The sequence below is a fragment of the Protopterus annectens genome, chromosome 14.part0 (assembly GCF_019279795.1).
Source record: "Protopterus annectens isolate FY-2018-M chromosome 14.part0, PAN1.0, whole genome shotgun sequence".
In the NCBI taxonomy this organism is placed as follows: domain Eukaryota; kingdom Metazoa; phylum Chordata; order Ceratodontiformes; family Protopteridae; genus Protopterus; species Protopterus annectens.
The window spans coordinates 9127562-9144983 of record NC_056748.1 but is presented as its reverse complement, the minus strand read 5'-3'; the positions used below and the strand labels follow the sequence as shown (position 1 = coordinate 9144983).

The 17422-nt window shown below is 39.6% G+C and overlaps 1 protein-coding gene across 9 annotated transcripts in view; it reads left to right on the top strand.

The window, feature by feature from the left end:
* Positions 1-17422, top strand: part of ADD3 (adducin 3) — a 3087715-nt gene that overhangs the window by 2958300 nt on the left and 111993 nt on the right. For all 9 annotated transcript variants that reach the window (XM_044055712.1, XM_044055702.1, XM_044055704.1 and 6 more), the window contains one exon: positions 2344-2433. In XM_044055712.1, coding sequence (XP_043911647.1) covers positions 2344-2433 — 90 coding nt within the window. The remainder of the gene's footprint in view (positions 1-2343; positions 2434-17422) is intronic.

Below are 17422 nucleotides of genomic sequence, written 5' to 3'. Positions count from 1 at the left end.
TAAATAATGGAAACAACCTTTTGCGTGGATTGCTTAAATGTTTTTTTCCTTATTATTGACGAACAGTGTCTCATTCCATGAATCAAGTCTACAAGCATCAGACTGAATCTAAGAGCTACTTGATGTTATTACTGTTGTTGCCACTTCAGACTCTGAAATGATAAACTCCCAATGAGTTATTATGGAAAAAGTGTACCCCTTTGTGACAAGCTGCCCTTCATGCATACTGAACAGAATTTTAAAGTGGTTAGCTTTATTCTCTTCATACCACCTGCCATAATGTTGTCAGCTATACTTGCAACATATTATTCCATCACAAGTTATCCACTTAAAACCTAGCTGATTCTACTCATTGTCACCAGTGACAGCTAGAGTTTCATTACCACTCAACAAAAACTGTTACCACAGACACAGAATAAAGGTCCTGAGACCAAAGAAACTACATTGGAAAATTGTAATCAAGGAGTTGTTAAAAACAGCATGAACTGCGTTTTTTTGAGAACTTTTAATGTACCCCTTGATGGGTAATGCCTTTTTTGTGTCTGCTGAAGTAAATGTCACCCCTCTTGGGGTGGTCTTTGTTCCTGTAAGTCCTGCTTCTGGGTGTTTTATTGTGACCATGTGTCCATAATAAGCTGGCTTTGCTCAGCAGAAATGCAGTTTCGTTTTCATTTTCGTTTCTTTGTGCATATTTCTACAGTTTTGTGAGCAGGAATAATAAGAAGTTGTTATTGTTCCAGGTTACATGTTGTGTATTTGATTTTCTCAGGATTTGAACAAATTATTATTTTCCCAAGCCAGTGCTGTGCTCCTTGGAGTACATTTGCTTCTTTGTAAAGTGTAGTGTTTTGACTATATTTAAGGTCTTTGGTTCCACATGCTGTTAAATTTTGGGGTACTTTTCCGTTATCGGGGCAACACTTGTAACGTGCTACCACACGCACGCAGTGATCGTACTATGTGTATAGAACAAAATTATAGCTTTCTGGCAAGTCATTGAGTGTTGAAGTAAGAAAATATTGGCAGACATTCTGTGTCTCTACCTTTGTAACAGTAATATTTAAACTCTGGCCCTGACTTGGATCTTTGTCTGTCACCAAATCATGGTATCACTTTTGAGTCAAATGGTGTGGGATATCTGGACAGCCTGCTTAAGGGAGTGAGTGAGAAACATTTGGTGAGATTTTTTTTCAATATCTTCAGTGGTGCTGTCCCAACTTCTGTAATTCTTGTAAGTATTACAGTACGAAGAACCTGTTACACATCTAAACTGCTTTCTTGACCCAATAAAGTGGAGGGAAATGTATATATATATATATATATATATGGTTTTGGTCTGTTCTCATACAGTTCGTTTTTTTCTGGGAAATCATCGAGGGTTGAATTCCATACATAATGACAGACATTTGAGTGTGTTACACTACACACCTTTCAGCTAACGACTGTCAATCTGACTCCTGGTTTTCTACGTTTCTACCATCAGTATTTAAAATCTGTCCCCGACGTGGATGTTTGCCCATCACCCCCCATACTTTTTGGCTTTGTCCACAATACCAACGCATAGAGGGGGGAGAGGTATACCTCTGAGATGTCTCTCATTTTGAAGATTTGCAGAAAGTGTCTGTCTTTGCGTCATATTTTTTGTCCGGTTGTAGTAAAATGTATGAAATTGTACTCAACCAGCGAGGATCTTCAGCAGCAGCTGTCAAATAATTGCGAGCGCATGCTAGGCGTTCATTGCAAGTGTTGCCCTGATAACGGAAAAGTACCAAATTTAGTGTATATGTATATATATATATATATATATATATATATATATATATATATATATATATATATATATAAAATAGTTCTAAAATGGAACAGGTAGGGTGGGAAAAGGAATCTTAACCATCCAAAGGTGTTTATATAATTTGGAACTGTTAAATTTCTCAAAGGTGTTTATATCATTTGGAACTGTTAAATTTCTGATGAAGTTCGACTTTTAACATGAGCGAACGAAAATGCTCAAATTTTTAAGCTTTATATGTTTTGAAAGTGATGATTAAAGTTTTCTACTTTAAGTTTTTGCTGTGGTTTACATTCCTCCAAGTCCGAAAAGGTTTCTCTGTTTTTATATAAGATATATATATATATATATATATATATATATATATATATATATATATATATATATATATATATACATACACACACACACACATATATATATATATATATATATATATATATATATATATATGTACACATATATGTGTATTAAAAAGTAGCTTAGTGATTGACAGTGATAATTTAACCTAATATTGCAGATAATGTGACATGTATGGGGCTTGTGTGTTACAGATTAGAGAACAAAATCGATATGACATGAAGACAGCAGGCCCGCAGTCTCAAGTCTTGGCTGGAATTGTTGTGGACAAAAAGCCATGTCCTGTGAGTAGCCATCTGGTGCCATGTTTAATCTCTTCTACCCACTGTTGTGAAACTTTATAGCACCAAGTGAGAAGATTTTTCATATATATTTTTTTACCTTACCACGTTTCATTTCACCTTTTATTTTTCCCATATGCCATCTGGTACCATGGCTGTTTTCTGCAGTTCTTCAGGGCTTACAACGATGGATAGTTATGCAGCTGAACAGGCAGTTTTTTTATGATTATAGACACATTGCTGGGAACCAAGACAGTATTTAAAAATTCCTAGGTAGCAGGCTGTAACAGAGAGACTACCTACACATCACATTATGCACTGTTATTAATAGCTTATGTATGTCTTTGACACCCTCGTGCTGCCTTTTTTCCCCATTTGCAGATTATACCTCACATGTGCTTCTGCTTCAGAACAACACTTGCTACAGCTGTGTTTGTCACATAGCATGGAATGAATGCAACAAAACATTCTGCCCCTTTTTCCCTGTCGGTCTTCTCACATTCCTCAAAGACATTCGTTTTGAGAGATCAAGAGGGAAAGGGATCGGGCATGCAGAAACCATACAGTTAAAGTAACATGTCCCATAATTAATAGAAAATAAGAAATCTTGTTTTAGTTCTTTCATAAAAAGGATAAAGTACTTTTCTTGGACTAGCATTCTGCTGATTCTTTTCTGCTGACCCCAGGATGTGGTGAATCTTCTTGGACTGAATTAGCTCTTTTGTGTTACCATGGTACATGTAATGAGGAACATAAATTCACACACAGCATTCAAACAGAGCTCTGAAAACAGGGTCACAGGAAACATTACTTCATCAATTGCTTCTGCTGTGTGCAGAAACTTTCTCCTTCAAGTATATTATGCATGGCTCTGTATTCTTTTTGACTGCCAGTATATAAATAAAGTTTTTGTTGCTTTGCCACTGACATATTATAATGTCCATCTTGATATCCTTCATTATTTCAATTTCTAAGTGCCATTTCCTTAAACACAGCCAGTGTTCCCTAGGTGGTCAAAGTTCCCAGTCATGTTTGTATTTTGCTTTCTGTTTCTAAAATAAGCCATTTTTTTCTAGTAACTTTTTTGCTTTGTTCATCAGCATAGCCACTGTTAGGAGTCCGCCAAACCCGCGGCCATAGGGGGCCTCTGATATACAAGGGCACCCACGGGTTTCTCCTTCTTGCTTGGCTCTTGGACATTCACATGGCTGCATGATGTCACCACACGATTGTTTGGGGCAGTTTTCCAACTGACACACACACACACACACACACACACACACACACACATACATACACAGATTCATAGGTTCATAGGTAGGTACTAGACTATCGGCCCAAGGGCCTACGTAAGCCTAGCCAGCAAGGTACTATAGCTTACGCCACCCAAGAAAGTTATTTTCCTGTGCCACTGTCCAGCAGAGACACAGAAGTGATCCCCGGGGTGTATTTCCTATTTCCCATCCACTCATCAAGATTTTTCTTGAAGAGTGCTAATGAAGAACTTTGCTTGACATAGATGGGTAGCTTGTTCCAGAGTGTAGGAAGTCTCTGGGACAGGAATCTATCTCTCCAGCGTGTCCTGTTTATTGTGGTGACAAGGTTTAGGTCCCTAGAGTGTGTAGCTTGGAGGGATTGGGATTTCTTTAGGTGTAGCATGTCCAACAGCTCTGGGTTTGACATAGCTTTATATGTTAGGCAGAGATCACCTCGGAGTAGGCGATATGCTATGGAGTAAAGCTGGAGTTTTTTGAGACGGTCAGTGTAAGGCATTTGTTTGAGGCCAGTAATCCTCTTTGTGAGGTACTTCTGTGGCCTTTCTAGCTGCTGCAGATGTCTTGTGAGGTACATTCCAAAAGGGGCGTTGTACTCTATAATGGGTCTAATGAGTGACGAGTAGAGGGGAACAATGACCTCTTTTTTCCTGGATGAGAACCCTTTTATGATGAGGTGTGCCACGTAGAAGGACTTCCTGACTACTATGGCGATGTGACTATCAAAGGAAAGACTACTGTCCACCTGGGTCCCAAGATCTCTTATCACGCATTCGGTGTTAAGTAGATTGCTGCCTATGTGGTAGTTCATGGGTACAGAGTTTTTACCAAAGGGGATTACACTGCACTTTTTGGCATTGAGCTTGAGGCCATGGCTCTGACACCAGGCATCTGTCTCAGTGAGGCCCTTCTGTAGGATGTCCACATCATTTGGGGACTTGACTATGACTCTTAGTTTGCAGTCATCTGCAAACTTAGTCAGCCAGAGGCCTTCTGTGTTAGCCTGTACTTCAGAGAAGTAGATACCAAACAGGAGAGGTCCCAGGACGGAACCCTGTGGCACTTCACTTGTCACTGTCTTGAGGTCAGATTTGGAGTCTGCAACTTTTACATTGTAGGTTCTGTCAGTGAGCCAGTTGGCAACCCATCTTCTGACGTAGGGATTTATACCTAGTTTAGTGAGTTTAGCTATAATTCCAGAATGGGGGATGGTGTTGAAAGCCTTGGCGAGGTCAAGATAGGCTGCGTGAACCACCTTACCCTCATCCACGGCTTTGATGACTGCCTCAAAGAAGTCGATCAGGTTTAGGAGGCATAATCTGCCTTTCAGAAACCCGAACTGGGTGGGATCCAGAGTTTGGAGGTTACCAATGTCTTTGTTTATGAGTTCCTTGATGATACGTTCCATGGCCTTGCAGACCAGGCTCGTCAGGCTAATAGGTCGATAGTTCCCAGGATCAGTGGTGGCTCCCCCTTTGTGGAGTGGGATAACTGTTGCTGTGCACCATTCAGTGGGCACAAAGCCTGATGGGAGGCTATTATTGAACATGGTGCTTAAGTGGGGAGCCAGTTTGTTCTGAAGTTCATGTAAAACACAGCCTGGGATGTTGTCCGGTCCCATGGATGCTGTGTTTTTGGCTTTAGAGAGTGCAGCTTTTACCTGCATAGTTGTGATTACAGGGACTCTGCATTCTTCCTGTATAGATATGGGCCCTTTAGGGGGTGAGAGGGGGGTAAAGTTAGCACTGAACCGACCTGCCAGGATGTTGGCAATATCAGTTGGTTCTGTAATTTTCGTGCCTTTGTGCTGTAACTCAGAGCAGATCTGGGTGTTGCCATCTAGATTCTTGATATAGCTATAGAATGCTTTGTGGTTGTCCTTGGATTTAGTGGCGATTTTGTTTTCGTAGCTAGCTTTGGAGGATCTTATAAGGGATCTCAGCTTCTTACTGAGGCTGACCAGGGAGCTCCTCCACTCATGGGATTTTACTCTCTTTTGCAACAGTTTCTTCCTTCTGTTGTACAGTCTGTTTATTGCAGGGGACCACCAGATTGGCTTCCTTTTTTTGGAGGATAGCATCTTGATTCTGTTAGGGATAGCATGATCCTTGCACTTGTGTAGGATTCAGGATTTCATTACCTAGAAAGAAAAAAATGCAGTACAAAAATTCAAAAGAAGTATTGTCACTGACCCATGGGGCATCAAAAGACTGCCAGCATCGTGACATAAACAGGGGGACAAGATATGAGAACATTCACACCCCTTTTAAAAAATAGTGGAAGCAAGTACACTTAATTGAATGTATTGTGCAAACATCAGCATTTTTGCATGACTTACACATTAGCTGTAAGCCATCCTGAACCATTTAGCAAGAAGTGACATAACAGGAAAAAAGATCCCATCCCATTATTTAAAATGAACGGTAATGTATTTATGTATTTATTTATTTATTTATTTTTGAATACCATCTCTATATAACAGCAATGATCTATGTCTGTCTGGCTGTAGATAATGCTTGGTTTACCTCTGGCTGGCTTTTTTTTTTTTGGTTTGGCCAGTCCCATACATATATGGTAGCCCTTTTTTCATTAAAACATTGCTTTACTGAATATTTGTGTAGGCTGCTTATTCTGCTGCATTTAATTTTGTCAGTTAGTGCCATAATCAATGTTTATTCATTTGGCTAAAGTAGTGAACTGTGTATTTTACCCACGGTGGTGGTGCTGTGGTAGCGTTGTCGCCTCACAGTAAGACGCTGTCCGGTTCGATTCTCAGCTAGAGCGTCTTCTGCGTGGAGACATGCGTGAATGGGCATACCTTTGTTGAAGGTTGTGCGTCAGGGCTGGTAACTCAGCACGTAAAAATCAACTACCAATCATTAGCAGACCGGAGTTCCGCTGTGGCGACCCCTAACCGAGAAAAGCCGAAAGACACAAACAAACAAAATAAACTGTGTATTTTATTTTTATCATAGTTATGTAATCAGTGGCACAGCAGATAGCATTGTCCCCTCACCGCAAGAGGTTCTCTGATTTGATTCTCGACTGGGATGCCTTCTGTGTGGAGTCTGTATGTCATCCCTGTGTTTATGTGGGTTTCTTCTGGGTGCTTCTGTTTCCTCCCACATTTCAAAGACATGAAGTAAGTTGATTGGATACTCTAAATTTTCCATTGGTGTGTGTGTGAGTCTGCGGTATAAAAGAATAGCAGAGGCAGGACTAGCCACCTGATTGTGTGAACCTTGGCTGTAGGTTATTGTCAGTGTTGAAGCGATACCCCGACCCCATGTGCAAAGATGGGAAGAGGGGTTGTGTAATCATGTATATAGATAAGTGAATTGTAGGGGGATGGAAAGCCCCACATAGGTACTTGTTTTGATTTTTGTATCAGATTGCATAGACAGTACTGTTCAGTAGTTGCATAGCAAAGATGTTTTATTTCTCTTGCTGTAGATAAGGGAATGTGATGCTATCAAGAAAGTCAGGTAATGTGAGGTATACAACTTTTAAATAAAGTATTACGCTGAGTGGTTCCTGAGCACTTTTGTAAGCTAAGTCATCATCTGCTAAGTTTATTTCTACTTGTTGCCTTTTTCCATATGTGACTGTGAGGTGTTGCTGTTTTTGAGTAGTTGATTATTAGATTGCTTGTTTTCATTTGTGTTTGATAAATTTGTGTTTGATAAATTGTTTCAATTCTTAATTCAGTGGTTAGCTGTAAGTTTCCTCCCACATTCCAAAGATATGAAGTAGGTTGACTGGACACTAAATTGGCCCTAGGTGTAAGAGTATCCAGTACCGGCTCAGGCTAGCAACCTGATCCTGTAAAATCTGTACCTGCTATGGAAACGAGTGCTGAAGGGCTGTCATTGCCCGATGTGCTGAATACAAGGGAGCGAATCCAGGACTCCAGGATCCAGGTTAGCTATAAACTCATACATTCAGTTATGAAATTTATGAGTGAAAATATAAAATAATGTAAAATATGGCTGGTTGTTGGTGCAGTTTTTAAAACTGTCCATGGCCCACTAAGTTACAGTGTCTCATTTTAAAGGATAAGAGAGGCATGCTCAAATAAATGATCTTCGATGCAGAGGGTAGAAAGGTGCATTATTGTCCTAGAAGCAGCTAGAAGAAAGAGGCACATTGCTTATGTCAGAATGGCTCCTCTACTGTTTAAGAATAAATTTCTCAAGCTTCATTTGCCTGCAGGAAAAAAGTTGAGACAGAGAATACTGAATGCTGTTTTCTATACCAAATCATTGTTGGTGCAGTTTCTACATGTGCACAGGCAATGATTCACTTATTTTGGGAGATTCCTTCTTTCCTTGAGGTGGTGTGAAGATACTTGCCTTTTCCTTCAGTCATACCACATTACTAATTCTTTATTATCCCCAAAAAAGCAACAAACACAATACTGATTTGTTAATGAAAGTGAGGGGTGTCCAATGATCATTCAGCTCTTCCTAAAACATTCACTACATCCAAGTTTTGTATTGAATGATCATTCCCTTGGCAATCTAAGTATTAAGCACCAGTTTAAATTAGAAATTAAATGCATACTGTCAGATGCAAAGGATTTTGATTTGAACTCGTAAGTAACATTTAGTTCGATGTCAAGTCCCCAGTTCCTTGCTTGACTGTTTGTAGTGGCCTTTATATCTCTTCATCTTCTGCCAACAACAACTCTTCTGGATTTTCTGTCACTGACTTCTCAACCCTTTTGGTAAAGTCCACCCCCCTTGTATTATCCTGCAGATTTTTTTTAAAACAGTTTCCACTGCATTCTTTCCAACAGCACATTTTTTATTTATTTTTGGACCCTTGCTGAGTTGTTTCTCCCCATAGTTTTGGTAACATCAGTTTGATTCCTAGTTCCTTTTCTCTTTTATCCAGGTCATCTAATGCTTTCTATAGGTCCAGATAGGAAGCGATACATAGGAGAGAATGTGGCCAGGGTGGGTAAGTTTAAAACGAAGATGTATCCTTCTGCATTTTTTTTTTGAAGCAGGGGATAAAAGCATTTCTTCTCTCTCATGTTGTGACCTAGTAATCATTGTCCACAAGCACTCTAGAATCCCCAGCTTTTGTCATTACCCCCCTTTTTCCAGAGACAAGAGGGTATCTCTTCCTTCAGTTGGAAAATTACAGCTTAACTAGTACAAAACACAGTTGTTTAACCGATCATGCCCCCCGGGTACATTAGTCCTGTGTGCTCGATAAATTTAAATTTCATCTAGTGGTATCCCTTTCCACTTATGAAGACAATCTGTCTTGAATTTGATGCAGTCTTTTCCCTTCATACAAACTGAAGATTCTCCTTCATGGACCTATCTTCCAATTCCCCAAACTTTATGGCCATATCCTATGTTTGTCACTCATTGTTAAATGTTTTCTCACCACTTGTGAAGATGCTAGCTCATTAGAGCATCTGGTGAACACTTCTTCCATCTCATCCATCCTTTTGGTGAGCACTTCTTCCATCTCATCCATCCTTTTGGTGAGCACTTCTTCCATCTCATCCATCCTTTTGGTGAGCACTTCTTCCATCTCATCCATCCTTTTGTTGTTGACCGACATATTCAGTAAGGGCTGCACGTATTTTGAATATTCCAGCATACTTTTGTCAGTTGTTTTCTCCACAGACATCAGTTATTCCACATCCAATATGTCTGCCATGTGTCCCCCTGATAACCAATGGTTGCTTCAGTCATCTTGTCAGAACTAATCACTTTACACTGCCTTTGTTTCTTGCTGCGGCTTGGATCATCATGTGTACCTCAGTATCCAAAACCATTCTAGGAAGTCTGACATTTGAAGGCTATGCTGCACATTGTCGTACCCTAGCATGGGGCCTGTTAGTCTGCTACCTGTCGCACTGCAGCCATATCCCACCCCTGTATGCTTTTCTGCCCATATCACTTATCCTGGATTATTCTGCAGACTCAGAAGGACTCTTAAAAGATCATTTTGGTGACTCCCTCCTGATCCATGCAATAGTGGTTCTCCCTTATATTGGAAATGGCTATGGGCAATTGACGCAAGCAAAATCAGGGAAGTCTGTGAAGTCAGAGACAGTACAGGTATGCATTTACTCCTCAGCTGAGATAAATAAAAGTGACTTACCCCTGCTTCTGTATAACAATTGCTAAACAACAGTCACTTATTTGGTGCGGCAGTACCAGTGCTCCACAATGTATTTCTATTTGCTGAAATAAGTGAAAAACCAGTATTACTATTGCTTGTGTGTGCACACACCCAATAATTCCATGACAAATACATTATTCTTCTGGGTATCAGTAAAAATGCAGCTAACAAGTAATTATGTTTCAAAAGTCAGGCATAAAATGTATCACAGAACATTCAGACACTTAGATCTTCTAAGAGTCTGGTAGCCCCTACTCCCCAGACTGTATAAATGGATACAGGAAGCACCCTTAATCATCCATTACTGTGTGGGGAAAAAGCTGTTGCTGGTTGGGGAAAAATAAGGAGAGAAAAATGTATTAATTTTCTGATTACACTCTTTAACCTGAACAGGGCTTTGATATGACCCTCTTAGCATAAAGCTGATAATGACCTCTGCTCTCAACTGCACCTGTTCTAAATCCAGCCCTGCTCAGATATGTGCGTACAGAAAGCTGCTGTAGTTGTATGTGTGTGTGGGGGTGCTGGGGATTGTGTGGTTATTACTTTTTAATTTTCATCACAGTCAACCCTTAGAAGTGTGCACAGGAGGTCATTACAGCTTGTGTTTGGAGTGAGGACAGTGTGGTTATTGCTTCTTTTACTTTTCTCACAGGCTTCAAAGGTGTACAGAGAAGGTTACTACAACTTGTGTAGGGTCAGTATATTGTCAAGGAGCAACAAAGTAGAGTACATTTCTTCAATTATTATTTTTTCACGTTCCTTACAATAATATGTCAAGCACATATACAGGTGACTGCTTTTAGAGGATCGGGGCAGAGTGTGATGAGGCATGCTATGCATGGCACCAGATATTTAAAATACATGACTGTAGCAGTTTGAAGCTCTGCTTTCATCCTAGTCTAACATCAGCGCGATGCATAAGCAGTGACTGTCTTTTTTTTGGGGGGGGGGGGGGGGGCAGGCAGTATTCCCAGATAGGACTTCTTGCATCCTCATAGCAACTAGATTGTTTATTGTGAGCTACTGTTTTGTCAGCTTTGAACATCAAGCTTTAAGCACGACTTATGTCTTCCTTGAAAGAAGAAAAAAGTAAAAATAAAACTAAAATTCTTTTCTTTATGATTTTTATTTAGGCTGCCATTCGATATAATGTTGGGAAAATACACTAAAATGCATCCCAAAACATCTATAACCCAGTGGCTTCTTGATCCCTGGCTTATTTGAGTTATTTCCCAAATGTTTATTACTGTGCTGTCTTGGTCAGGAAATGTATGTTGAAAAGATGCAAGGAAATGTAAAGTTGAACAGCAACACTGATTTTTTTCCTTAACCATAATTTCTGTTTAAGCCATCATTGGATGAAAAGGTTGTGTAAAAACAACAACAACAAAAAAAACACTTTTAAAATGCACTTCATAGCATATAAAGAAAGTTATGGCTTCTTCAAAAAGCTGAACATTAAGGCAAAATGTGAGAAAAAGGAATGTGGATCGTATGGGGATCAAAGGAAACAGAGAGGGCAGGACTGTGAGTGTGTGTGTGTGTGTGTAGGGAGGGACTGAAAAAGCAGGCCTAGGGTGCCGTTTCACCCAAGTCCAGACTTGTACATCGAGTTGTTGTAATGTATCTTTGTTGCAACTAAGTGCCAGTAACTGTAAATGTCCTTCTGTGAGATGAGACAACAAAAATGGTATATGGGCCTGTTGTAAGAGCATTGTAGCTACAGGTCAGTCTGTGCGTACTACTCCTAAAGTTTGCATCATGAACTAAAAGGTTGCTTACTAGGGGTGGTAGTGACAGCTTGAGACTTAGAGTGGAAGTACTTAGGGGACCCCCATCTTGACATTCGCTGGGGGCTCACAAAATGCTAACGCCAGACCTGCTCATCAGGTTCAATTCTCAGGTAAGGTGACTCTCAGAAGCTGTTCATCACTTACCCCATAGGGAACCCTTTAAGATAACATCGTATGTTCCAAATACCTAGGCCTGCAGCTTGACTTTTTCCATGCCTTCAAGTATCATATTGAGTAGACCAAATCTGAAATAAAACAGGCTGTCAGGGCTATGCAAAATCTCACTGTCTCTCTCCATGGGATGTTAGAATTGCTTTAGAGAAAGAAAATCCTATTTTCCCTTCTTGAATATGGCTTCCCACTTATTGCATCAACCACTGCAGAAACACTTTCTCTCCTCCAAACCATGTCCAGTCAGATTTACTCAATCATTGTAGCTCCTGGATATGATCATAGTACTCAAGTCCTTTCAAAAGTCACATGACTTCCAGTTGGATTTTGGGGTAATCCTTCTAGGTTGTTTCATCTATAAACTGCTGACTTCCAATTCCCCCTCCTCTCTATGTAATAGACTTCCTGCTTGCAACTCCACAAACCATGTGTATTATCATATAGTGGTGCTGTAGTCCTTGAAGGTTCACACAGTAAGCTTGCCCTTTCAGACCATTCTTTTTCCGTAGTAAGTCCAAAACCTTGGATTTTTTCTCACAGTCCTGGCAAGTGTTTACTGTACACCTTTCCATTCCTAAATGGTATTTCAGTATGACTGCTGTCCATATCCCATGTTGGTTAGAGGATTCTAGGAACAGTCCAAGTCCAGTGGTGGACAATTTACTAAGCATAGCGTACATAAGATTAATTGGGTTTCAGCAATCCAATTTATGTAAATACTGTTCATTGGATTTGTTCCTAATGTGTCTTATTTAAGATCTAGCTTATTCTCACTAGTTATACTCATTTATGTACTAGTAGTGATCACCACCATCTGTACATTTAGTACTTATACAGTCAATTTGTATTTATTGCATCTTACCCAAGTCTTAGCTTACTCTTACCAAACTGGTCATCTGTGCTGTGCTACGTACTAAGACGGACCACCACTTTCTGTACATTTACAGCAGTATTTTTTGTTTTGTTTTTACAACTTTTCCTATTATGCTGTGTACCCAGTATATGTCCTAAAAAGATTCCCTCTAGATCAATACATTACCTTTTTTGAACTACACTGATTGAAAGGTAGTTAAATGTTCTTATTCATATTATTGGATCTGAATGAATATTTCTTCATAGTAACCACATTAATTTATAGATTATATCCTTTAAATCTTTGAAATCTGTTTTAGCCATATTGCTTATCTACCTAATATAATATTCATTGATCCATGCTAGAATCATATCCCTTAATTTAGTTATTTATTTAACATTTGTTGATAGGTGGAGGGTAAAGCACCAATCCGCGTGGACCGTTCTTGGGATAAACATGGGAAAAGCGAGTCCAGAGTAATAGTAGACAAATAAGTAGAATAGAGTGCAGATGAAGAGTACAAATACAATATTAAGCATGCAAAGACATTATAACAACATCAAAGAAGTTTGTCTAACATTGTGGGAGTCTATCTGATGCAGTATCCAACATGTACAAATATTGTAATAACATAGTCTAACAAAGCAGGAGTCTGTCTAATATCAAGGTATGTACAGCTGTATTTACAGAGTTAATGTAGGCTAATTTGGGCTATACTGGCAGAATCAAGAGGAGCTGGACAGGTAGAACAGAGTCAAATAACTAGAGAGGCATGGATGCTGTGATTTTGGGAAAGTGGTGGAGTGTGGGTTAGAGTGCGGCGGAGCGTATAGGGTAAAGAGAGGAGAAGACAGGGATTAATCTAATGAAACCATTAATTATGATGTGATTGTGAATAGGGAAGTAGGATATTGTGGGCATAGTAGAGATGTGGATTTAAGTAATGCCTTGTGGAGAAAGGCATTTACAAGCAGCTTGTGTGGGTAAACATTTATTGAGCTTATGTCTAAAGCAGGGAAAGGAGGTAGTGTCTCTTAGGTTTGCAGGGGGGGTAACTTGCATCCCCAAGGTTCCATTACTGAGAAGTTGTGGCCAGTGGACTGGAGTTTTGTGAGTGTGATGGGGAGGGAGATATAGGATTATAATCTAAGATTGTACGATATGGCTATTTAAGAATGTTGGCTAGGTGGCTAGGGAAGAAAATGAAGGCGTTTATGGATTATTCAGGTTAGGAAAAGTGTCCATGTTTTATTTATGGGAAGCCATTTTGGTTTAATTAGTTCTGAGCAGAGGTGCTCTGTTTGAGGAGGGCTAATGTGATGAATCTACAGCTTTGATTGGTTAGGGTTTGCAGAGCTGTTTTTTTTTTTCCTTGAGAGGCTTTGGTACTAATAGCAAGGCTGGATTCTAGCTGTGTTAGGAGAACTCTTTCACCAACTGGGAGTCTATCGTCAGATGATAGGGAGTGTGATTTGTGTCTTTTGGCCCAGACAGGTAGGATACTTGCTTTAGATTTTATTCTAGTGATGTGAGATTGAGGGTTTGGTACAGCCAAATGTCAAAATATTTTGAAGTATGGTATAGAAGTTATGCCTTATTGCCCCGTTTTTTTTTTTTTTTTTGCAATCTGATTTGTATTAGCATTTTTTAAAAAACGTTTTTTTGAGACTGAAGAGTATATTTTGAACCAAAGGTCTTGTTTTGGTGTTCAGTACAAGGTTATTGTGTCAGAACCACAGTGATAATGCATTTAGGTCTTTTTCGATTTTTTTTTTTGATTGTGGAGTGGGAGGGATGGGATCTGTAGATTACTATATCATCTGCTTATATAAGGATGGGGCAGTGGTATAAAGGATGTGAGCTGAGAAGAATGGGTGAGAAAACATTCTTGGGGTACTCCCTTTTGTAAGAGGGACATAGAGACGATGCGTTCCCTATTTGTACTTTGAAATATCAATCTGTAAAGAAATTTGTGTAGCCATGTAAGGTAGTCTTGGCTTATGCCTGATCTAAAGAGGAAGTTAAGGCGTAATAAATGACCTACCACATCAAAGGTTTTTGTAAGGTCTATAAAGACTACATCATTAAGGTAGCCTTTGACATTGCTCCTTGCAGTATTTCTCATTAGTGTGTAGAGAGCAGTCACTTTGCTTCTGCCGGACCAAAATTCATGTAGATGTTGGGAGAGCATCTGTATTTTTTTATGTAGTTTGTGAGTTGATTAAGTTTTTCTTGGATTTTTCCTAAGGTGGAAAGGCTAGAGATTGGCCTGAACTCATTTTGCCTTTGGGGTTTGCGATTTTTGTTAGTGGTTTAACAATGACTCTATTCCATACAGTGATTAACTATTACAGTGAGCATAGTGTTGCTTGTGATGTATAGGTTGTATAGGCAGAGGAGTGGTGGTGTATGCATGCTTTACAGAGAATGATGAACCAGGAAAGTAGGTTAACTAAACTGCGAGGGACACCTAAAGATGTTTGATCACACGGAAGTAGGTTATCTAAACTGTGAGGGACACCTGAAGATGTTTGTTCTCAGGGAAGTAGGTTATCTAAATTGCAAGGGACACCTGAAGATGTTTGATCTCAGGGAAGTAGGTTATCTAAGCTGTGAGGGACACCTGAAGATGATTGATCTCAGGGAAGTAGGTTATCTAAACTGAGAGGGACATCTGAAGCTATTTGATCTCTAGCTGCTTTTAAGATATGCTTAGCGGTGATTTTCATTTAAAGTAGAAGAGAGGAGTCTGAAGGGGAGGGGGGTAGTGGGAGTTTGGTGAGGTTGTTGGGGAATTGGAGAGGTGTACAATGGAAGAAAGCAATTATTTTAGGAAATGTTGTGATAGTAGTTTGCCTGAAAGTATGTTCATGGTATTTTATTTGTTGGAAAGTGTTTCTGTGACGGTCTTGTAATCTGTTGACAAGGTTCCAGAACTGTTTTTTGATGGTGTGTTGATGCTGCTGGAGGAAGTTGGCCTTATACTTTTTAGTGGTCTTTTTAAGTAGATCAAGTTGTATGCATTGTTGGTAGTTTTCTGAGAATGTATTTTGTTTACTGGTGGACCGGGATTTTTCCTTTTATTTGTAGAGTGACTTAAGGTCTGGGGACAGGCACTTGTTTGAAGTACTTTAAGGAGTCTGGTAACATTAGGGAGATGCTTTCTTTTACTTGTAGTTGTTTGTGAAAGATGTGGCTGCAGTCTCTGGGTTACTTTCTGACAGGTTGGTGTTTGTTTAGATTTGTCTGTTGTCAAGAAGACTATATTAGAGCAGTGGCTAATAAAGGAGGGTGGAAGTATGCACTGCAGGTATTGTAAAAGGTTTTGAATTTGGTAGCATTGCTGCACGGTAGGGATTGGCAGTGATATGTGCCAGACGAAGTGCATCTTTTGCTGTGCATATATACTACTAGCCATTTTGAGGTCATTGTCATCACTGAAGTTTGACCTAGTAAGGTCACCGTTAGGCTAGGACTGATTTGAAGTAGTGATCCTCCAACTATCCTGGATCCAAAAGAAGGTTGTTAAGTTAAGAGTAGGAAGAAAAGTGGTGGCTTAAGTTAAGAGTGCATGTTTTGACTCATGGCTGTTAGAATGAGTATGTCTGGGTTTGTAGAAATTAATAAACAATTGATTAAAGCAATGGATAGGTTCATGTGGTTTGAATGGAGATTTTGTGGTTGTAATGTTGTGGAGGGCTAAGGTAGACCTGGGTTGGGTTCAGTGTTGCTTCGTATTAGGAGAAGATCAGTTTGTAGGGTAAATCTTAAAGATAGTTTTAATTTTCTGTGTTGGGTATGTGAGGTTGTCTTGTGTGTGACTAGGTATTTGATTAGATAATAGTAGGTGGGATTGAGGGGAGGGGTGTCTGGGTTGTTGCTATGTGTTCTGAGATAGTTGAAGGGCTTCTTTGTGAGGCTGTTATGCACTGTAGTGGAGGAGATATGTTTTAAGGGTGCATTTTTAATGGGTGTGCAGAAGTGAGTGTGTTGTTTTAAATAGAGTTTCAGAGGTAGAAGGGAGAGAAGTAGAGGTGTAGGTATTTCATGGAGGGAGTGGTAGAAGAATTAATGCTATGAATGAGATACTGTTCATTTAATATATTTTTGTGCCATGGGAATGATGTATATTTTTTAACAAAGCATTTGCTAGGATAGGCTTGCTATGAAGTCTGTGTTCCAAATTCTTTTTTTGTTAATAAAAAGCACATTAAAACAATGAACAGCTTTAATAAATAGTGTATTGCACTGTGCCGAATAGTGTAGAATAGTATAAGGTGCAGCAACATACAGGGAAGATGCAGTTAAGAGACACAAGTAGCGAGGGGAAATAGCATAACATATGGAGTATGCAAATGACTGCATAATGACATCAAAATGAGGGACAGTGAATGTGCAAACAGCAATATCAAAGTTGGTGGAATGATTCAGAAATGTGTAAAGCAGGTGTGCTGTGTCGTGGTGACCACGTATTGAAAATTCCAGGAATTGCCAGAGTACAGGATGCAAAAATGTTTGGGAAAGCAGCAGTTTTAGCAGAACAACTTGTGATATTAGCTCTTTTTGCAGCCAGTGCCCATGATGTGACACACATTGCCCTCCACACCCTGCAGAGATGGTACCATTGGTTCCTAACTTACTACAAGCTGGCTAGCTATCAAATTGTGGACCACTTCCATGTGGTTAGGAATACCAAACGGAAACTTGTTGAATTGTCACCCACATGCAGAATCGAGGGCTATGCATGGATT